Source organism: Gigantopelta aegis, chromosome 4 (assembly GCF_016097555.1).
Source record: "Gigantopelta aegis isolate Gae_Host chromosome 4, Gae_host_genome, whole genome shotgun sequence".
NCBI lineage: Eukaryota > Metazoa > Mollusca > Gastropoda > Neomphalida > Peltospiridae > Gigantopelta > Gigantopelta aegis.
This window is the reverse complement of record NC_054702.1, coordinates 26485928-26510657: the sequence shown is the minus strand read 5'-3', so window position 1 is coordinate 26510657 and position 24730 is coordinate 26485928. Positions and strand designations below refer to the sequence as shown.

The following is a 24730-nucleotide window of genomic DNA, read 5'->3' as shown; positions in this document are numbered from 1 at the left end:
CGCGCCTCTTCGTAACAACGTTTGACAAGAATTAACACAATTTGTGTTCCGTTTTAAGACTAAGTCTACGTTCTTCACTCTCTAAGTAGTGTACAGGGCCCAATTTCACAATACATCGTAAGCCTAGTTTTGCGCGTAAACATAAATCTACGACTAAACCACAATTCTTATTACTATTATAGTTCAACAAATATAGTTAGAAGAACACATATTTCATTTTCTGTTGTCTTCAAAATACCCAGCTTCCGAAATTATGTTATTTTCTGCGTGAAATTGATGTCAAACACGTGCAAACGCACGACCGGTATGACTGCTAGTAGAAGACATAAACTTACGATGTTTACTGAAATGGGCCCCAGCCCCGTAGGAAGGATGTTTGCGGTGGTAAACCCCCCGTAAAGTTTGACAGTTGTTTCTAATCTTTATATGGCCTGAAATGCTATTTCCTAGCACCTGGAGAACAAAACAGTAATGTTTTGTCATTAAAGTTTCAGATGTTTAAATAACAATTATGGAATGCGAGTTTTCAATGTTCTAAGGTTTGCATTCGTTTCTGTCACCGTGTTAATGCCGGGCACATGCAAGCCTCTGGGATTTGTCAAATTCGCGTATACCATTTTCATGTGTTAATCATCCTCCAAAACAAATTTCCAGGTAACTCATTTCACTTTGCATAACTCGTTATGACCATGTAAATGCTGTCCTGATTTAATGGGCGAACGGAGAACGGAATTTTTGCGCATTCACCAGACTGTTTTTCTGGAAGTGTCATCTGAGCTAGAGTCCAAGCTGTTGACAACAAATTCTGAACAGGAACCTAATGGTGCTCGGTTTAAATTCCTCAGTTGCGGTACGCTGATGGGAGACTCTGGTACATCAAACGGCTCCACTGGTACCACATAATAGACATTGCCACGGGAATCGCTGACGGTATTTACAACACACGGTCTGGGGATCTCTTTTGATGAGGACTTGAGATTGCACTGCATGCTATCCACATTGTTGTGGTTTGGTATTTCTGCATTCAATTCACGCGATCTGGGCACATAAGATGCTGTATTCTGTGCATCACTAGCTGTTGACGATGATAGGTCTGTATCACTGTTAGATTTTCTCACATTTAACCGTCTCTGAGAAAGCGAATCATCGGGAATACTGTTGTTTCGCAGAAGAGGTTTGTTATGTGTTCGAGTTCCAATCGTATAATCGAGGTTATTGACAATAGATTCGTCGGCGTCATTCTTTGACAAGTCATTAGAGTTATTGTTTCCAGTGTCACTAACATCACCAATGCCAGTTCTCACATCAGAAGACATATCTGGATACGATAAACCGCTGCGTTGTAATCCGTTGATTTGTGGATGTTTAGTGTCACTCTTTTCCGTTGTAGCTTCTGGTTCCATGTGGAGCTGTGTTGAATGGTCACCCCCACCATCTGCCGACAAAGATATCTGTGTACGGTAGTAAGATGGCCGAGGGCTGTTGACCAAATCGTTAATCGAAATGTCTTGATTTTCTTCAGCTTTCTTCGTGTTTTTCTTTTCTGCAGAATTGAAGCTCACACTGCTCATTCGGTTTGCGAGGTCCTCATCGTCACACACTGGAGTCTCGCGGTCGCTGTTACCTTTGTTGGTTGATGTCTCCCCAGGCGTACGTGTATTTGGCTTTCCTACAATGATATATGAATGTTTTATTTTAAACAGAATTGAGCTATAATTCACCAAACTAAGTCAAAACTACTCAAATAGCTTCATTTCGTTTTGATGAACCGTTCCAAATTATGCTTCAAAATTACCATATGAAAACTGCGCAAAGCTTTATATTTTGGACTTAATCCTACGGGATATTCACAATTCAATAGCACTATAAAAGCTGACTTAAATGCCAACAAATCCTTAACCATTGAAGCTATTAACATAAATATTAGACATAATTATCTTGAAGCCTGCTCATTGGCTAACCCATGCCTTGTTAAAATGTGGCAAACCGATTGGGACCATAGGACCAGGTCATGGCATACCAATATTAAACCTGTCGTCTCCACAAGGGGGCCAACATCTTTCAACTTAGAAGCTACTAAAATTATTACTAGATTAAGAATGGGAGTCACTGTAGGACTTAACAATATTAAATTTATAATTAGGAAAAGTGAATCTCCCAATTGCAATAGCTGTAAAGTAGTTGATGATGTTAACAATTATTTATTTAATTGTAATTTATTTTTATAAAAATAGGGAAAACAATTATAGAATTATTTGATGATAATAATATGAATTTTAATATTACATTTTTTATTAAAACCGGATAAAAATATTAAAAATAAAGTTGATAGAATGCTGGTTTCCTATGTTGTGGAGACGGGAGTTCATATATAGGCCTCATAGCTTTATAGTTTTCATTTATTGCGATTAGGTACATTTGTCTGTTCCGCTTGATTACCTGGCGTCGATCACTTAAGACGTTTCTTCAGAAATAAGAATGGGCCCCGCTTCGTTCCGCTCCTTCTTATTTCTGAAGAAACGTCTTAATGCCTTCTAACCTATACGTAGACAATTTACTGATGATATTATGTAACAACAATTATTGACCACATTTGGACAATAATAGGTTCTATGGACCCATGAAATCCGGACATTTTGACATGTTTATATAAACAAACCAAATCACCCAGAGGTGACAAACTTGAAATGTTGAACTTTAATGTGATTTGTTTGGCTGAGAACTCGTGAGAAACAGAACATGTTCTAATCGGTACTATTCCGACTAATGTCGTTCCGATTTAGGTGTTGTCACAGTACGATTCCATTGCATGAGACAAGTCGGTATGACATATCGCGTAACGAGAATGCCCCTTTAAATATTCAACATGGATAGCAGAGTCAAATAAAAATAGAAACATGGATTCTATTTAACATATTTAATTATCCTTTCAGTAATATTAGATATTAGTTATTGCAATGATTGTCGAATGATGGTGTACGACAGTAACAACATTAATGAGTATGGTTTATTCTTAATTGCTAAAAAAGAAAAGAAAGTTTAAATGTACTTGTGAATGCTAGTTTAAAGATGTCCATCAACAGTGTTGACATGGCGTATCTGTTTTCTCCTACTCTATGGATCACATTTGCTCGTAACAGTTGAGAGATCAGGAACTTGATAACGGCAGCTGGTTTATTTTCTGTAAAACGAACAACGTTTTAACAGTTTCCTTTAGTTAATGTCAATTATTATTTTAAATACATACCTACACAAACAAAACAAACACACACAGAGACCGAGACAGAGAGAGAGAGAGAGAGAGAGAGAGAGAGAGAGAGAGAGAGAGAGAGAGAGAGAGAGAGAGAGAGAGAGAGAGAGAGAGAGATGCGCGCGTGCATCCTATACACACCATATACATGTATACACTCAGGCACAAACACACAATAATACAAGCATAAATATAAATAAGCACACAAACACACAAGGCACAAACACACATACAAACCATATAATTAGTATACACACAAAACCACTCTTACAAACAACAGACACACAAACACACACGTGCACAGAAAACCAAACATACACATAAATATGCACACACAAACCACAAACAACTAAACATACAAACAACTATACACACGTATACACTATATATATGTTTTGTTTAACGACACCACTGGAGCACATTGATTAATTAATCATCGGCTATTGGGTGTCACACATTTGGTAATTCTGACTCGTAGTCATCAGAGGAAACCCGCTACATTAATTTTCATTAGCAGCAAGTGATATTTTATATGCATTTTCCCACAGACAGGACAGCACATACCACGACCTTTCACCCAATCAGTTGAATGCATCCACTAAGGTGATTCCATCCTACAACGCAAGCACCTCAGGCGAGCGCTCAAACGACTGAGCTGACTCCCGACCCTTACGCAAACACATGCATACAAATACATACATACACACACAGAAACACATACACACCTATAGACGTGTATTTACCTGCTCTTGCCAGCATATCCACGTCGATGACACCGCCATGTTTGACGACACATTGTCCGTGTTGCTGTAAACACCCGGACAGAGATTTTACAAACTGACCGAGTTGCTTTCCTGTAAAATGTGATTTAGAATTATAAACATAAATGTAAAAAAAAAAAAAAAAACCAATACTTTTTGGCCTCACAAATTGGTTCTCATGCCGTTGCTGGGATTCGACCCTTAGGCATAGTTCCCAGTGCTCCACCAATACGTGGAACTGTCAAGTAGGAGAAGATGTACGAATATTGCAAACTAAATACTTCGTACGATACTGTCTTTAACATATAATTTAGGGCGAGACGTAGCCCAGTGGTAATGCGCTCGGCCGATGCGCGATCGGTCTATAGTCCGTCCCATCCTTCTATAGAAATGGGTTTGTTTTTTGTTTTTTGTTGTGTGTGTTGTTGTTGTTGTTTTTTTTTTTTTTTTTTTTTTTTTTTTTTTTTTGGGGGGGGGGAATAATTTTGGTTTGGTTTGACGTAAGAAGAAACGTAAAAGTGTTTTGGAACGATCATGTGTGTGTGCAATTAAAACAAATATTCGGTTTAGAAATAAATAAAACTGTAATACATACTAGTACTATAGGAAGAAAACGCTGCTTGCAGCGTTATGGTCTCCATTTTGGTTTATGGACTTGTTGTCTTGATACGAGATAACTCTATTTGATTAATTTGACTACAGAGCAACAGGCGTCAGATTACAGTTATTTTCCCATTTGTCTGCGCAAGTAGTCTGCTGTTTGAAAGTGATTATTTCATGGCAGACAACTATGAAATGGCAACTATTTGACTGAAGTTGACAGGGGAGAGCATGTAGTTTGTAAACGTGTGTAAATTGTTGATATTGAAGACTTGTTTGTGGTAATTCCGACCCATGCAAAAGTAGTGCTTTTTGTGTAAAATGGGTGTACTCCGGCCAGGTTTAGAGGGTGTGTTTGTTTAAACCAATATCCTGGGAGAAAGAGCTGGATAACTGGGGTTGTCCTTTTCAGGGTATGTGTCCCCCAGGCAGGCAAAGGTACATACAAAAATCCACGGGCCTGCTGATATTAATAAAAATGTTATAGCCACTAAGGCTATATAGAAGGCTATATACCAGTCCATAAAACAAAATGGCGGCCATAATGCTGAAAGCGCCGTTTTCGTACTATGGTTTTTATTACAGAATTATTTATTTCTAAACCGAATATTGTTTTATTTGCACACAAAAATGGTCGGGTTTCTTGTTATTTCTAAAACACTTTTACTTTTCTTTTTATGTCAAACCAAACCGAAATTATTTAAAAAAAAAAAAAACCATATTTCTATAGGAGGATGGGACGGACTATAGGATCGATCCCATTAGAAACTAGGGTCTAGGTGACAAATATTCCTTAGCGTTTAAAAACTAGGGTCTGTCCCTTTAATGTCTGTATGAATCAAATAGTTGATCAGTACTCTCCCCCCTCAAGAACATCCCACAAAGAAGAATTCATTATTACAAAATTTACAAGGAAACACAAGTGAAGACAAAACATTTATGGTTTTGGTCACATATGGTATAATCAAAATGTAGAAAATCGCAATACATTTATATCACTATTCAAACAGAGAATGACTGATCAATTTATTCAATCTATGTAAGCTGTATTCAACAATTCTCCAAAATGTCTGTTATACAAATTCGTTGTTAATAATTATTGCTTACAACCTTATCTTCAGAAACCTATTGCCTTGAAATATAAACATATTTTGAGTAAATATAGATTATCTTCCCATAATCTCTTTATAGAAACGGGCAGATACCACAATATTGACAGGAATAATAGAATTTGTCGTCTGTGCAATATGAATGTAGTAGAAGACGAATATCACTTTGTTCTAGTGTGTCCTTTCTTCAGTAACATAAGAGATAAATATATTAAACCGTTTTATTATAATAAACCATCAACATTTAAATTAACGCAACTACTGTCCAGCGACAATTCAAAACAGCTAATTAAATTGTGTAAGTATTTGAACACTGCTACCACGCATAGAACAGACAACATTGATACATGACATATGTTATTATATTGTATATTATTGCTATGCATGCATTACCCATTTACTATAGAATTTTATCGATTGTAACCCGATGCTACATACCATTCCCCGCAGTGTGCACATTATATTATTTTATATATAAATATGTATGTATGCCTACAAAATGTATATTTTTTGGCAAAAATAAAATGTGTGTTTACTATGAATCTGTAGTAGTGTTGGTATAAAGTATAAATACACAAGATAAAAACATTAAGGGGAATTATATTTGGTGAACACGTTAGAAAATTTCATAATTTTGGCGGCCGTTTTGAATGATGAGCAATATAGTGGCCATCTTGAATGTTGAAAATTATTTGATGGAATTGGCCATCATTAAATTGATATAAGTCGATACAAAAATTTAAAAAATAGACCAATATTGACATATATAAGTGAATTTCCCGAGGGGATTATGTTGGGCACATTTTAGCAAACAAGAAATAGTTTTCACCATCGTATTCCTTGGAAAAAACATCCATGTAAAATGAACTTCAAATATAAAGTTCCAAAAGAGACCAACTCTGATATTGACTACTGGGCAGTTGGAAAACACTGCGTGATTTAACCATATTTAACAGAGACCTACAAATTCCCAGTAGCTTGCTGGTAATGTTGTCCACCTTGGTTGTGATCCTAGATATATGTAGATATGATTTTTAACGGCAAACGTTTTACACACGCCGGGTCTAATTTTCATAACAAATCGGTTTTGCACCTGGATAGAATAGATTTTTGCATGCATACGGTTTCACTTTTCTGCAACCCGCGACAGCGCTGTATCTCCCATCCCCCACCCCCACCCAGCGCTTCGCCTAAAACGGAACACATAGAAAATGGACCTTAAGCCGACGCCACACGTTACGAGTTATCGTACAAGAATAGCCACGAGAATAGCTGATTGTGCCAAGACAACATTACGATTTCATCGGTTGCTGTGCAATTGGTTGTTCTCGTACGAGGCAGTCGTATTGTGTGGCATCGCATTTAGTAATTAAACAAGTCGAGTATTCATGGTGCATTGTTAAGTACTATGATAGATACTAGAGCTGGGCGGTACTGAAATTTCAAGTTCGGTATCGGTATTGTGGGGGGTGATTTACCTCGGTATCGGTACGGTATTCGGTATTGACATAGTACTGATAACTATACCCATATCAAGCAGTATTTTATGTATACCTACCTCTAAACGAATGTCCAAGTTAGAGCCTTTTCCTTGTTTATATCCAACCCATTTTTGTGTGTTTAGGATAGGTAGGTATTCTAACCGGTAATGCTTTTGAACCATTGCTCATCTGCTGACCCACAGGTAAACCTCTACAGTTAAATAGACTACGGAAGTAATAGAACCACAATAATCAATGTCAAATACTTAGTATGTAATAACAAACATGTTTTATTATATATCACAGTTACTGCGTGATACTGTGTGATCATCAAATAATATGAAATAGATTTGGAAAAGTTACAATATAGAGATAATGTTATATTCAGTCTTCAGGTAGACTGTAGTAAGTCGTTCACTCAAACTTCGATGTCTGAGCAAAGGAAAATAATAAACATATATGTTCAGGCCCGGGTAAGTAGAGTACTCATCCACAGTCTGCAATTTCCCCAGGGCCATAATAATGATGAGAAGTAGTAATAATAATTTAAAACAACAACAACAACAACGTAGTAGCATGATCAGAGACGTCACCTCCAGCCTAACCTTGCCAACACATGCTGAACAATGATAATGCACACTTGCACATCATAAAACGAAATAGTTCTAGAGCCTTCTTGGCGTTAAAAGGTGTTGGTGTCACTGTTAGTTATGTGATAGAATGTCTTGAATTAAATAACTTTGTCCTTAAGACTCCCAGTCTAGGATCATAAACATTAAATAATAAACAAATTAAACCATCTACACACTGAACAGTCTTGCAGTACAATCTACTGGTGGCCATTTCTATTTTACAATCAGTGGCTTTTAGGCTTTATGCCTTTAGATTTGAGGTTGTGATTTAGAAATACTAATTGTTCAGCAACATTGGGTTTCAAGCTGCATCTCCTGTCAGAAATTATTAGACCCACTTTACTGTGCCCACGCACTCTTCTTATCAGCTATTTTGTGGGTAATGTTCGGCATTTTGAGATTTTCTCGGTACGATAAATCGGTATTGACACGATACCGATACCGAACGGTATATACGGAATATCGCCCAGCTCTAATAGTAGTCCATGGGCCAGATACCGAAAAACTCCCCCCCCCCCCCCCCCCCCCGGGATTTTGGAGACAAGTATTTTTAGATACCTCATTATATATGAATTTATTATCTGCTTGTCTGCAGCAAAAATGTTGGTGGATTAAAAAAAATATCGTCATTTGAATGGGGGTACCGTTGCACATTTTGTGTTACAAAAACACTATATTGAAAAATTAAATATAGTGATTTGTCATCCATATAAATTTTTAACAGATATAAGGCCAAAATGAATGATATTCATCCTACGCTAGATGTTAATAGTAACAAACCAAATAGCAATGCAATATGTGGTATGAATAATGATATACTCATCGGCAAAAGTTAAGCAATGCCTGAAATGCATTATTTTCTATATTTACACATATTTTGGGCTGCTTGAACCTTTTACTATTAAAAATTGCACTGTATTTAATATATTGAGGCAGCATTATTCAAATATGGTTCAGTATATCTGCCTATACTATACTCAACAAAATTAATTAAGGTCCAATAGATATTTTAGCATTTTCCTTTAAATATGGGGGAAAATACAACTTCTTCCGTTGAAAGTTGTCAGCATTGTGGCATGTTCTTAAACTTAATGACTTAAATAATAATTTTGAGGGAACACAATAACAAACAACATTCTGAACAAATGTGTAACAAATACTTGCCTAATGCTCATTTCAATATTTTTCATAAGTATGTGAAATACCCAGTGTTTTTTGTGTGTATAACCAGTAAACGTTTACTGAAAAAATGTATAGAAGCCATATATATGACCAAAACATGCTAAAATAATATGACAGTAACAAAGAATTATATTATAATATAAGAAAGTTTACTAGCCCTTAATTAATTTTGTTGAGTATACATGTATGTGCATCAATATTATGAATATGTCCCTCTTTACTAAACACCAGTGTTAAAAATTTAAAGCATCAGTTTTGTGTACCTACCATAATTTGTTTTGCATTACATGTACAAGTCATCTATCTCACAGAAGTTCATCTTATACTAGTCTGTGTTTGTAATATTTTTAGATTTGCCTTTATATTTACATTGTGCTTAACTTATGCTCAAGTGTATATAATTAGTTTCTACATCAAATAGTGTCTAGGAACGTTTTGACTTCCTTTCATATTCCTTTGCATTTTCATGCAATTAAAATATGTCTGTCATGTTCACAATTTCTGGTATTCTCCTTCTCCAGATTCTACTCTGGTTCCTCCATCAGTATGTCCATCAGCTCTCATGGTATCATATCACTATTTCATCTCTAGTGTGCCTTCTAAAATTTCTCAGCCATATGACAATTTGGTTGGGGAATAGCCTGGTATGCCTGGCATGACTGATACCAAATGACAACTTGGCAATTTGTTCTCTTTATGTGCATTCTCAGAGCATTCTCAGTGAATACATACATGTAGAGTGGAGAAGGCTGATTTATACTCTACTGTAGTTCAATATTATCATCCTTGGTTTGGCAACAAACATTTCCAGATATTTCTCAAGTCATGATCTTTTTGTATGTTATTCGCACCTGCACTCCCATAGAGAAGGTATATGAAATGATCTACTTCTTAAATATATGAACATCAATTTTTGCTGAACTTCCATGAGCTAACAACATTTCAAGGAAGTCTTGGCGTTGCTTGAATATTCAAAACCTCCAGTTTTCTATTCTGCATAAAAGCACTGTTGGTATCATAGCCAATAATGCCAAGCACAGCTGGAATTACTAGTTGGTGTCTTCCCTGCATCCTTAATGATGCTGTGTACATCTATATGTTGCCTCATAAAAATGGCTGAGAAATGTCCAAAGAAATACTGAAGCTGAATTGGATGGTTTGTGATCTGATAACAAGAGCTGTTGACATACTGAGGGAGGAACAAGAGCAAAGGCCCAGAGAACAAAATAAGAAATTACAGATATTGTGAACATAATAGACATTATATTTGAGTCAGATGATAAGACTGAACTAGGAAAGAAAGTCAAGTACTAGATATGCCTGATGACTATATCTGATGTCAATTATATAAACCTAAGCATAAATTAAGCACAATTTAAATACAAATATGTTTTTAAAAATAGTACAAGCTTCTGTGAGATAGATGAATTGTAAATGTTTTAACACATGCCGAGGAAAGGTACTTATAATTGATTGGTACTAAGAACAGAGGGACATCTTCATAAATTTGTGAACATAGTATATAAACTCCATATACTTAACCATATTTGAATAACGAAGCCTCAATATGTTATAGAAAAAAGCCAGGTCAATTTGTTTTTTAATAATAAAAGCTTCAGGCAATCCTAAGTATGTGTATACATAGAAATTAATACATTTCTGGCATTGCTTACTAGTAACTTATTATGAGAAGTATATAATTATTCATACCTCATATTATATTGTTTTGTAATTGTTATTAACATCTACTTTATAGAATAAAAGGAAGGATGTAGAAATAGAAAATTGTAAACTTCACATATATCATATTTGGGTCACATAAAATGATTGAGAATTGGGAATGAAAGTTAGATTTTTATAGTGCTAGATATTTGCCTGATGACAATATTCTATGTAGATATCAATTATATACACCAAAACATAAGTTAAGCATAATACAAATAGAACTGCAATTCTAAAATATTACAAAAAGCAACAAAAAACCTAGCTGTTGTAAGATGAACTGTTGTGAGATAGATAAATTGTATATGTAATGCAGCCTTGCCTAGAATGGTATGTAAATTCACATTTTATGTTTGTAAGACTTGTGTGTAATATAAAAATATTCAAAATATCCATGTAAATGGTTTAGACAGCATGTACTGCACCACATTTAAGTAATGCTGCCTTCAGATATTAAATACAATACAATAATAAAAGGATCAGAATGTTTTCGGGAACTGTGTAACTTTTATCGGGAACTGTGTAACTTTTGCTGGTGAGTATACCCCCGATACTATATCCATACCACATATATTGCATTGCTTTGTGGTTTGTTGTTATGAACATGTAATTTAGCATGAATAGCATTCATAATTTGGTCTTAAATCTGTTCAAAATATGTCTGGATGTTAACTTGAACATTGTCATGCAGTTTTTTCATTAACTATCTTTGTAATACTCAGAACATTTCAAATTCATTGATTCACTATGCTTAGTCAGATGCCAAAAATGTATTATTTTTTGGTGGAATACATTCACCAGTAACCCAGCTTTAAAGTAAAAGCAGTGATATAGTCCAGAATTATTTTCAAATATTTTTGAAAATTATGTGGAACATTCACCTTGATCAGAAATTTGCCCTGTTAAAAATAAATAGGGTGCCTACACTCAAACATGTCCTACAGGCACACCCACCAACAGATTGCCTGCAGACAAGCTGATTTGAATATGTCTATGGATAGGCTTCAAAGATATACTCATCTTGAAAAACCCTAGGGAGGGGGGGGGGGGGCAGGGGGGTATAGTGGGCCCACGATCTATAGATACATACCTATATTTTCATCGTCCGTGTAATTTTCCCTGCTGACGAACTGAAGTCGTTTTTGGTCGTCCGACATGAGTTCCTTCAAATCCATATCCGTAAAAAGATCTTCATCTGAGCCAAGCTCTAATGCTAAAATCAAACGTTAAACTCACACAATATATAAGTGTTAACGATGAAAATCAGTGCTTATAAACCTTAAGACTCTAGAGTCTGAGACATGAATGTCATGACAACGCCATACAAATTGTTTGCGTGTGACGTCATTAAAGATTGAGTCTGGACTCTAAAAGTTTTATAAGCACGGGTCTTGGACCCCCCAAAATAAATGTTTGGTTTAAAGTCACACGTTAACTTGGGACAATTAAGTTGTATGTCCTGAATTGTGTGTCCACGCATCCACAAAACACAAATCAGTTTGCTCCCAGAAAGGGCAATTTTAAATAAAAACGCGTTTAAGGCTGGTTGGTACTAGCTTCGTATCTCGGTACCGGCATCAACGCAATTTGAATTTGAACTTTTTAAACATGCTCCTATACCATTAAGGTTCCAGGCATGTCTATCCTGGGTCCCGTCTCTGGATAGCATGGGACCTATATTGGAACAATTTAGAATTTTATACTAAAAAGGAAAAGGGGTTATTAATAATTTGGAAGCGCATTCAAAAACGAAAACACAGAAGAAACATAATTATATTGATTAATAAATCTTTAGCGCATAATTTCGATCGGGCAGCCTAAAATTAAATATTTTAATTAACTTTTCTTTTCTTTTTTTTTCTTTTTTTATATTAATATTTATCAGCCCTTAAAGAGGTTAAGGTAGGGGAGCAAGGAAAGGAGGTTAAACCCTGGTTCACATGGAAGTTATTTAGTAAAATGTGTTTGAGGATAGGGCCGTACCTAGACTAAAATAAAAGTAGTGGCGGTACAAAACGAGTGAGGGAACAGTAATAGAGTGCCTCAACAGCCATCTTTTTCTGGGTGTGCAACCTCCCCTATTCCGCCTGCTAATGATGGCCTTGAAGGGAGGGGGTGATCGCAATACTGGTGATATAACAATGATCGATAATAATCGAAAATCGATCGGTTGAGCTCTGTTGATGTGAGGATCGATTATATAAATTCATAATCCGGAAAATGTTAACTACAGTCTTTAAATGATAGGCTTGATGCGCGGTCGGTCTAGGATCGATCCCCATCGAAGGACCCATTGGGCTATTTCTAGTTCCAGCCAGTGCTCCATAACTGGTGTAACAAAGGCCGTGGTATGTACTATCCTGTCTGTTGGATGATGCATATGAAAGATCCCTTGCTACTAATCGAAAAGAGTAGTCCATGATGTGGCGACAGCGGGTTTCCTCTCTCAATGTATGTGTGGTCCTCAACCATATGTCTGACGCCATATAACCGTAAATAAAATGTGTTGAGTGCGTCGTTAAATAAAACATTTCCTACCTTCCTACTAATGAACACACTACATGAACTTATCACAGTTCGACACCCAATAGCCCAATGTATTTTTCGTGCTGGGGTGTCGTTAAACATTCATTCATTCATTCATTAGATGATAGAATTGATGTAAAAATGCCAGGGTTTGGGTTTGTGTTGAATGATGTATACGTAACGACAATAGTTATCGTTATATTAAAGGTAAACTTTGAACTGAACACGACATTGGGTGCATAGTTCTGATAATCAAATATTTCTCAAGTGCATATCATTCTAACGAGATTGTATAATCAAAAGTTGATCGATTGATTACAAACCGATTACATCCGATGATCAAACTCCAACCGACGGATGTCCAGCACTACGTTATAGGCCTACTACGATCTTTAACGAAATACTAGCCTTTGTCAAGACAGAACAGCTGATAGGATGTGTATACGCCCGGACAGCGCGTTTCATCCTTAATATAAAGAAACTACTCAGTTTGCTGCTATTGCAATACGAAGAACCGGAGTGGGGGGGGGGGGGGGGGGGGGGGGGGGGGGGGGGGGGGGGGGGGGGGGGGGGGGGGGGGGGGGGGGGGGGGGGGGATCTGTCCACATAAAAATATTCAAGTGTCCATTTTTATTTGAGTTTTTTTTCACTGGGATATCATTTTGATGACTTGGTTCAAGTGCCCTTTACCCCATTAGTCACCTCACGAAATATTTTTGGATCCGCCCCTGGCATGCTTGTAAGTAATGGAGCTCTTTTCACAACTACCATTACGTATTTAAATATGTTTTCTTGTTCAAAAATAATTTTACTACTTCATAATATATGTTTTTCCAAAATTATTGGAAAGGCAAAGCGACCAAAAAAACTTACATTCACACAAATACACACACACACACACACCGAGAGAGAGAGAGAGAGAGAGAGAGAGAGAGAGGAGAGAGAGAGAGAGAGAGAGAGAGATAGAGATCATGTGTGAGAGAGAGAGAGATAATGTGTGAGAGAGACAGACAGACAGAGAGCTAGTGAGACAGAGAGAGAGACATGCATTTACATACGATGGGTGTCAATAAAAGTTGAGCCTTGCAGTTTCTGAACTCAGTTTCATGTCTAATAACATGTATCAGTGCTCATCGATGTAATGTGCTTAGTGTTGTTCATTTTGTACTTGCATATGTTATGCCTATGAACTTGACCACTAGGTACCTCAAGACATGACGAGGAAATGGACAAAACAGACTACAGTGAGATGTGATTAAATGTTTGATACTTGAGGGCGAGACACGCTGGAGAATCCATGAACACGTGTGCAGTCTATGGGGGCTCTACTCCGTTCTTGGGGTGGGACGTAGCCCAGTGGTAAAGCGCGGTAGGTCTAGGTTCGATCCCCGTCGGTGGGCCCATTGGGCTATTTCTCGTCCCAGCCAGTGCACCACGACTGGTATATCAAAGGCCGTGGTATGTGTTATCCTGTCTGTTGGATTGGATTGGATCCCTAGCTACTAATAGAACAATGTAGCGGGTTTCCTCTCTAAAACTATATGTCTGAATTATAAAATGTTTGACATCCAATAGTCGATGATTAATAAATCAATGTGCTCTAGTGGTATCGTTAAACAAAACAAACTTCTTCTTCGTCTTCTCCGTCCTATGTCACTGTCAAGCTATGGGTCAGATAATTTAAGCAGGACAGAGCGAGTCTAGAAGACGACCCCCATCCATTAGGGCCAACAACTGAAACTGACACCCACTCGTATATGTATAAGAAACTTACCAAGCAGTTGAAGAACTAGTGGGTTGCCGTTGGCCACGTCTCTGAGACATTGGACTATCGCGTCATCTATCTGAGCGTTTTCGGGTCCGAATGTGGCAAACACCTCGCGAGATTCTTCATTGCTCAGCGGCCTGAGAGTGGCTTCGAAGGTCACTCCTCGAGGAAATTTACAAAATCGTAGCTGAAGTGCAGACGTGTATAAAACTTTCATCAGTGAACACAGCTCTTTGTTTTGCACGATTTCTTTCATAAACATTTGCGCGTCGTTCTTTACAGAATATTGTTTATCGTCCTTGCTAGGTCTTGGTATGTTATCGAAACACATGCAAATGTTTTTGCAGTTTCTCGTCGTCACAACTAACACCACCTGCTCCATAAAAACATTGCTTTGACCGAAGTCGACCTTCTTGCCATCGACTTTACCTAGTTCTCCAAGGACTCTCATCCGGAATTCCTCCTGTGACGTCACGTCGGACAGATCTACCGTTACAAAGTGTATGTGTCGATGGTCATGTTGTACCTTGATTATAACATTCTCCATCAAGGTGGACTTCCCGGTGCTTGGACCCCCAGTGACGCCGATTATTTTGCATCGTGGGTCCAGAACTTTTGAAACAAATATCTCCTCTTGCTCTGATCTTCTTATATAATCTGACATTTTGGCGCCTTTAATTTTTTTTTCAGTCAAGGTTCCATTTCTGAAAATCTTAACGATTAATAATTTACCATAATGAAAATCCGCAAAAAGCTGTGTGAGAAGGATGTTTTGACAAGGTAGTGACTGTAACCATGAAGCACTGTCGTCTGCTTCAGTCTATATATGAATTGTCACTCCATAAAAATTGCAATAAACCAGTCACAACATGGGTTGTGAACTCAGTGCTATAGCCTGATATGGGCTAGGGGTTGCCCGTGTCCATTATAGCGTTGACTTTTCCTCAATCAGGGTATCTTTTTCTGAAATATATAGTAAAATTGGTTGTATATATATATATATATATAGATAGATAGATAGATAGATAGATAGATAGATAGATAGATAGATAGACAGACAGATAGATAGATATAGATATAGATATATAGATATATATATATATATATATATATATATATATATATATATATATATAGTGTAAAAGATGAAAAATGCATGTAGTGTTTCCAAAAAATGCAGAATCATGGCCTATGTGTGGGGAAGTGCATATAAAGATCCCTAGATATTAATGGAAAAAAATATATATTGCGGGTTTCCTCTAGCAGAATGTGTAAAACATTACGAAATGTTTGATATCCTATTGCGGGTGATTAGTACATCAATGTGGTTGTTAAACAAAACAAACTTTAAAGGTACATTCTTGAGTTTGCTGCATTGTAAGATGTTTCTGACTAATAAAATATTTCTACGATTAAACTTACATATTAAATATATTTTCGTGTTTAGAATATCAGTGTCTGTATATTCAATATGTTTCTGGTCGTCTTGATATTTGTAACAAGCCCAAACTAGACTTTGTATTCAAATAATTTTGTACGTACGAAAAACAAAATTAGGAAATAAAATGAAATTTAACCTAGTACAAATATTAGAACAATCAATATACAGCCATTAATATTTTATGCAGAAAAATATATTTGATATATAATTACAATCGTTAAAAAGGCTCTGTTAGTCGATAACATTTTAAAAAGTACAGCAAGCTGAGGAATGTCCCATTAACTTTACGGGGTTTTTTTTTTTAGGTTTCAATTTTATCTATCTTATTTCCAGGTGGCGGGATATAGAGCGCTCGACTGGAATGCTTCCGAACCACCTCTGTGGACGGGTATATCAAAGGCCGTGATATGTGTTGTCCTCTGGATGGGAAAGTTCCTATAAGATTCCTGTAAAACAATGTGTCAAAAATTACAAAATGTTTCTTATCCAACAGACGATGGTCAATAGATTATTGAGCTCTGGTGATGTTGTTAATCAAAACAAACTTTTAATTATTTTCAGCTTTTTCGCACCTACGTTTGCATTTATCACTGCGCTGTGGCGAGACGTAGCCCAGTGGTACAGCGCTTGCTCGATGCGCGGCCGGTGTGGGATCGATCCTCGTCGGTGGGCCCATTGGGCTATTTCTCGTTCCAAAACCGAGTACACACAACGACACCACTAGAGCATATTGTTTTATTAATCAATAATCATATGCTATTGGATATCAATCAGTTAATAATTGTGACACGTAGCATACATGTAATAAAAACAAAATCAGTAACATACATATAATTACAGAAATAAATATAAAATTTTCAAATAATGAAAAATAAATAGGAAATTTCAAATATTAAATATACTGTTTTTTGTTGTTAATTTTCATTTTCTTTTTTACATGTAAGTAGAAATATAACAATGCTTTTTCATACACATTTACATGAAATTAGAAATGATAGTGGTATTGTTTTGCAATATTTATAATTTGTTAATGTAAATAGATTAATTTGTAATAAAATGACATAATCTGATAGGAATTCTGATTTCACTGAGCCTGTTTGAACATAAATGTATTTGACATACCGGTATCTAAATATTCTACTTTTCAGTACTTATATCAAGAAAAGTCCACTGGAAATTATCTTAATCATGGTTCATAAACTTATTTACCAAGAAGATTCATGACTTTCCATGATTTCCACTGATAATGAAATGAACAGCAATTGAAAACTGCTTTAGACATTATACTGTTTTTTCTCTCTAAAGGCTGTAAGAGTAATAAATTATACATTAAAGAAACAAAATGCAGGTATTTTACAAATGTGGATTTCTAAAACCAGATGCAGCAAGAAATAATTATGACTCTCTTAACATATGGTTTTCTTCTTCATATACCTGTACAAGTGTACTCTATATGTAAAAGTACACTTATGGTTTACTAATAGTTTAAAGTGAATATAGGTACCACACCAATTAACTTAACAGTAATTACATTAATTTCAAGAGATGCATTACACGCAGTATTCACACATGGCTTGTTTCATGTTCAATATATGATCACAACTACTTGCTTAGCATAAACAATAACTGTCTCTCTCTGTCTTTGTCTCTGTCTCTCTTTCACCGTTATTGATGTTTCTCAGGCCCTTAGGAACGATATCTGGAATGGGGTGTGTCGGGGGAAATTGTGTGTATGTGGGGGTGGGGCGGAGTGGTGGTGGTGGTGCCACAGCCTCTAGTGGAGATCATAGTCTCAATAATGGGATGGGGGCATAAGCCATACGTTTACCTTTATATAGAGTAGGACAAAAACAAGAGACTACATTTTTGTCCTCGTGTAGAGTGGGGTGAGGATGAGGGCTGTTACTACAGGTCTGGGCCCAATTTTGCAAAACATCGTAAGCCTAGTTTTGCACGTAAACGTAAATCTACGACTAAACCACAATTTGTATTAATATTATAGTACAACAAATACAGATAAAAAGTACACGTATTTCATTTTCTTTTGTACTTAAAATGCTCCATTTCCCTTAATGATGTTGGGTTTTTTCGTGAAATAAATGCCAAACACTTGTTAATGTTTGCCCTGTATAACTGCTAGTCGCAGACGTAAGCTTTGATTTGTGAAATAGGCCCCTGTTCCTAAAAGAATCCTGCGGCCGCTCTTACTGAATAATAAATATCATTACACATATAAATCAAATGGGCGTCAACTGGTCTTATAACCGGTGTCAAATAGTACACACATACACAGCGAAATGTTTTATTCACGACATATTTACTGTCCCTTTGATGCACGGGTTGGGGAGGGGGGGGGGGCGTAGCCCAGTGGTAAAGCGTTCGCTTGATGCGCGGTTGGTCTAGGATCGACCCCCCTCGGTGGACCCAATGAGCTATTTCTCGTTCCAGCCAGTGCACCACAACTGGTATATTAAAGGCCGTGGTATGTACTCTCCTGTCTGTGGGATTGTGCATATAAAAGATCCCTTCCTGCTAATCGAAAAGAGTAGCCCATGAAGTGGCGACAGCGGGTTTCCTCTCTCAATATATGTGTGGTCCTTAACCATATGTCTGACGCCATATAACCGTAAATACAATGTGTTGAGTGCGTCGTTAAATAAAACATTCCTTTCTTTCTTTTTATGACTCCGCAATTGTTGTATCTATTGCTGTTGCTCGACCTCCCTGTCACAGCGAACCAAGGTGTACAATGCACATACATGGCATGTGTGACGTGGAACTTGGTGTTATTTTCAACAAAACCTACACCAGTTGTAAACAGGAAACATTTATGATAATGTGAAACAACGTTACTTGAAAATTGTGTAAATAATGACATTACGTGCCCTATATCTATCATTATCTATAACTAATCATTTCGACATTAAGTAATATTAAAAAATTAAGGAAAATAGTCCCTGTGTATCAAAGAAAGGAAATGTTTTATTTAACGACGCACTCAACACATTTTATTTACGGTTATATGGCGTCAGACATATGATTAAGGAGAGAGGAAACCCGCTGTCGCCACTTCATGGGCTACTCTTTTCGATTTATATACTCAATCCCACAGACAGGATAGTACATACCACGGCCTTTGTTACACCAGTTGTGGAGCACTGGCTGGAACGAGACATAGTCCAATGGGTCCACCGACGCATCAAGCGAACGCTTTACCACTGGGTGTTAAATTAATTGGTGTGGCACCTATATTCACTTTAAACTATTAGTAAACCATAAGTGTACTTTTATATATAGAGTACACTTGTACAGGTATGTGAAGAAGAAAACCATATGTTAAGTGAGTCATAATTATTTCTTGCTGCATCTGGTTTTAGAAATCTTTAATCTTTAATTTACAATTTATTATTAAACAAAAGTATAATGTCTAAAGCAGTTTTCAATTGCTGTTAATTTCATTATCAGTGGAAATCATGGAAAGTCATGAATTTTCTTGGTAAATAAGTGTATGAACCATGATTAAGATAATTTATAGTGGACTTTTCTTAATATAAGTACTGAAAAGTAGAATATTTAGATACCGGTATGTCAAATACATTTACACACAAATTAAACTATTTACATTAACAAATTATAAATATTGCAAAACAATACCACTATCATTTCTAATTTCATGTAAATGTGCATGAAAAAGCATTGTTATATTTCTACTTACATGTAAAAAAGAAAAAGAAAATTAACAACAAAAAACAGTATATTTAATATTTTAAATTTCCTATTTATTTTTCATCATTTAAAAATTTAATATTTATTTCTGTAATTAAATGTATGTTAATGATTTTTTTTAATTACATGTACAATGTATACATATATTTTTTAATTTTTGATTTTACATTGAATATATGTTTGTGTGTGTGTATATATATATATATATATATATATATATATATATATATATATATATATATACAGGGCATAAAATTTGGCACGAACGATTCTGTCGTTCGTCTGTCGGTTATGCAAAACCAATATCAACATAAACGACGGATCGTTCGTGCAAAAGCTGTAATCGCTCGTCAGAAAAACGGGGGAAAAAACGTGTGTTAGCTAATATAATCAATGTTTTGGAAAACTGCGTGCAGTGGGAAATCCCTGACCTAGATGTACGTCATAATTTGCTTTATTGTAATGTTCTAACCAGCTTTCCCTCTGTCATTCAACGTGTCCAGCTATTTTCTTCATGACTACCGTCACTTTCATTATAAAACGCTACCTACATTGGCACGCCACTGACATATTTACAATTTGCTGACATTTGCACGCGTCATGATATTCGGTGTTTGAAGCACGTCACAGAACTTTAATGAGTAGTTTCTTAGAATATTATATTATATACCGATGCAATTTAATGACACTGATAAAAACAAAATACGTTTTAAAAATAAAAATAGACATGTGTTATCATAAGCAGTGCTGGAGTAAAACCTCAAATTCGGGCAAAATGTGCTAACCTGATACCTTTTTACCATATATTTCCATAATTCTACCATCAAAATTAGTTGTAAAAATGCGTAGTGGTTTGTTTGCAACCCTATATACATGTATAGCTGTTTGGTAGTAATACTAATATGAATAAATGATGTTATCCAGATTCGGGCATTTTAGTTTAATTCAGGCAAAAAAAGCAGCCTGGCCCCTTCACAAAGGGGAGTCCGTACGCCTATAGGTGTCATGGAAATTTCTCTCACCGCTATTCCAAGCCATTCGGAATAAGTCGGCTTGATTACGGATTTTTCGCGGAGTTCGACACTTGTAGCTTCTTACAGACTGATTTGAGTCTATTAATAACAAACTCGATGACATTCTAGCGACTGTACCTGGTGTCGGACGAAATTAATTATATTAACTGTGCATCTACCATTAGATTGATTAGTTTAAAATCCATTTTGCCCGTCACAAGAGCATGTAGTATTATTAACATGCACCGCGGTGCGCGAGATCTCGTGACAATCGTGTTCTCGTTACTATGAATAGCATTTTACAGGATTCTTAATTTCCAACGAATCGAAACTAGCATAGCACACAAAAAGTATATTTTCGTATTTATGATAGGATGGTTTAATAGAGAAAAGCTACAAAAATCACTCATCTTAGATTCTCGTTTGATTATCGTTGCCCATTAACATTTTCATTTGTATCTAACTATTGAAGAAAATTGTTCGTGTAATCACTAAAACTACACGAACGACATATTGGTTGTCTGAAAAATTTAAATTTTATGCCCTGTATATATATATATATATATATATATATATATATATATATATATATATATATATATATATATATATACGCAGTTGACGCGTACACGTGCGTGGTGTGTCATTCTCGATTTTGACAATTTCCAGGAAGGTCCATTAATTACTGTGGGACATTATTTCTGTCAATCGTTTTCATTCTGTTGATCATACAGTTGTTATTGTTTTGTTTGTAGTCATTTTTATTGTTTGAATTTGCGATTTACTGATAAAAAACCCCATCAACTTTCCAATTTCACTTCTGACCCCAATCGTCCTTCGAGATCTTTGGTGGTCATAAACCTACTGTAATACTGAACTACCGGTTGTAATGTTTGCCCAATTAATTCACTATTATCATTATAACCATTCTCCACAGCAGATATACCTTACAATTTTAGCCATTGTAAATTCTTATTAGAGTTCTACTTTTTTGGAAGAGTATATATATAATATTTGTGTTACCATAACTAATAATTTTATTTGGGTTGGGTTGTTTTTGGTTGGTGTTTTTTGGTTGGGTTTTTTCATTGAAATAATTTATTAAAAATAATTATGTTAACACGTTTGGTTGAATTTACACTTCTCTGCAAACGAATAATTTGTGGTTTTAAACACGTATATCTTCATATTAAATCGCGATAACATTGAATAGAACCCGGAAGTAAACAGCGAAGAATGGAACGTGGCGTTTTACAAATTAAAACTTTATTAAATGCTCTTACCGTTTTTTATTGCAAACACTCAAGTATTATCAGTCAAATGTGTACATATTTAATGGTTTTGGCATGGTGGATATATGATAGAAAGTTGTGAGAACGGTAGGGAGTAGTCTTCATGGTTGGGGAAAACCCACGATTTGACTAACATTATTTTGTTCTGTTTTTTTTTATTCCATTTCTTTCTTTTTTTACCACCAACTGCGGAATTTCGTAGATTTTTATTATTTTCTGTAATTTTTAGCTGTTCTACGCTTCAGTGACATACATGCTCATAATTAGATCGGAAATAATAGAGTGGATATACCGATCGGTGCGTTACGACAATACAAATTTAGAAACCGGAATTGTGTATATAGCCCGACTACTTTGACTGTAGGGGGGGGCTGGACCGACATTTGGACAGAATTTCAGCCCTGGCTACAGTCTGAGATCAAGCGATGTAATTTTCTGGCAATCGCTGCCCACCACACGGTAGTGAAAATATCCGCTCTAATACCACAGCAATCCTATGTTTGACGTCAAATACCTTTACATCGATCATTTTCGAGTGAATAGATTTTTTTTTAATCCACCTATTAATCACTAATACACACAATACAAAAAGAAATCCGACAGCACCCACATTTAGCTAACCTTTGGCACACTCCATCGCAAGAATTGCAAAGCTCGCAAACTTATATCGTGACGTAGGTCACGTGATCGCCCACTGGGTGATTCCGTCTTGCACAAAGTTACAGGGGCCGTCTCATACCAAGCAATGTTACAACATGGAAGAGTTGGCTTATGCCGTTTTGGATAAATTTGTATTTAATTACGTCATTAAACCAAAACAATTACAGATTATTGATTCCATTTTGAATTTGAAGGATACATTTGGGGTGTTATTGACAGGATACGGAACAAGTATGTGCTACGTATTGCCTCCTCTTATGAAAGATAAAGTTAGTAGTAATTTAATTTGATTATTTTATTTTTATGAATTACGTAAGGCTCTTGAGAGGGATGGGGTATCATAAGATGTATTCCGAAGCGTTAAGGGGAAGGATGGCGATGTTTGTTAATGCAAAATGCAGCAAAACCCTATTTTGAATCACTGCATAGCTCATTCGATCTTTATAACTTATCTTGCAAAATAATTATATTTGTTTTGTTATTCAGATCAAACTAAGAAATATTGACATTTGTTTTGTTTAACGACACCACTAGGGCAGAATGATTTATTAACCATAGCTATTGAATGTTTTAGAGAAGAAACCCGGTACATTAGCAATAGATCTTTTATATGTACTTTCCCACAGAATATTTTAATTTTTTTTTGAAATTGAACATTCAAACAAATTGCTTGTCTGTGTACTACACGTGTTTCATATTAATATTGTACATAAAGCATGTAAATATGTTTTCGGATAATATACATTTGCACCAGTAAACAGAAGTTTTAATGGTTTGTTTAAGGTGTTAAATGTAATACAACAAACATATCAGACATGTCTCTCGCCAAATTCCTCAACTGCGAATTTCCATAAAATACGGGGAAATTTTCTAATAATTAGGCTAAAACAATTCATTGAATAAATCACGTTTTGTTATAAAATAAATGGGTTTATGCAATTTTTGGATTTGAAAAATAATCTGGCGACATTTTATGCTCAGTAGCAACACCTGCATTGTCTATAATAAAGTTACACTAATCTAAAACTCGCAAAAGTAACACACACACACACACACACACACACACACACACACAAACAAAATATTATATTCACCTTTTTTCCAGGTGAAAAACTCTTTGATCTACGACTGGTATGTCTGTTTGGCGTGTGTACCACTTACTGTCGCTTTGGCGATTGTCGGGCACTTGGGGTGGCTGGCAGTTTTGTAGCTATGTATGAGCCAGGTTTTTTTTTTTTTTTACTTTTCTAAATTTTGTTTCCCCATTTGACAAATTAAAAAAAAAAAATTGTGTCCAAGGAACGAATCGTCAAACTACATTGGACAAAGACGAATAATTATTTTTCGGGAGTGACAGTTACATCAAAAACATCACTTAATGTCTGTGCAGCACTGGGCTCACCTTTGAATTGTGTATAAATTCCTGTTCTTCGAAACCGACCACTTTTGTGCTCGAAATTTTCTTTACAGCATGCACATTTCATCGCAGAAACACAAAACGAGACTAATCCATGCTGTAACCTCGCTTGGTATGAGACGGCCCTTGTAACTGTGTATAAGGCGGAAT

The 24730-nt window shown here is 35.9% G+C and overlaps 1 protein-coding gene across 1 annotated transcript; it reads right to left on the bottom strand.

Moving 5' to 3' along the window:
• Positions 1-482: 482 nt before the first annotated feature.
• LOC121370290 lies at positions 483-24677 on the bottom strand. The gene is made up of 6 exons (XM_041495428.1): positions 24566-24677; positions 15038-15994; positions 11828-11950; positions 3994-4104; positions 3050-3181; positions 483-1669 (listed from the first exon to the last, which is right to left on the bottom strand). The coding sequence occupies exons 2-6, from the start codon at positions 15693-15695 to the stop codon at positions 744-746; spliced, it is 1950 nt and encodes a 649-aa protein (XP_041351362.1). The 5' UTR covers positions 15696-15994; positions 24566-24677; the 3' UTR covers positions 483-743.
• Positions 24678-24730: the final 53 nt, after the last annotated feature.

Excerpts from the sequence above, each read along its gene's own strand:
- LOC121370290 (XM_041495428.1), bottom strand. The coding sequence starts at position 15,695 with ATGTCAGATTATATAAGAAGATCAGAGCAAGAGGAGATATTTGTTTCA. Across the intron at positions 3,182-3,993 it reads GGATATGCTGGCAAGAGCAG|AAAATAAACCAGCTGCCGTT; the intron begins GTAAATACACGT and ends TTCGTTTTACAG. Across the intron at positions 1,670-3,049 it reads CTTTAAACTAGCATTCACAA|GAAAGCCAAATACACGTACG; the intron begins GTACATTTAAAC and ends ATATCATTGTAG.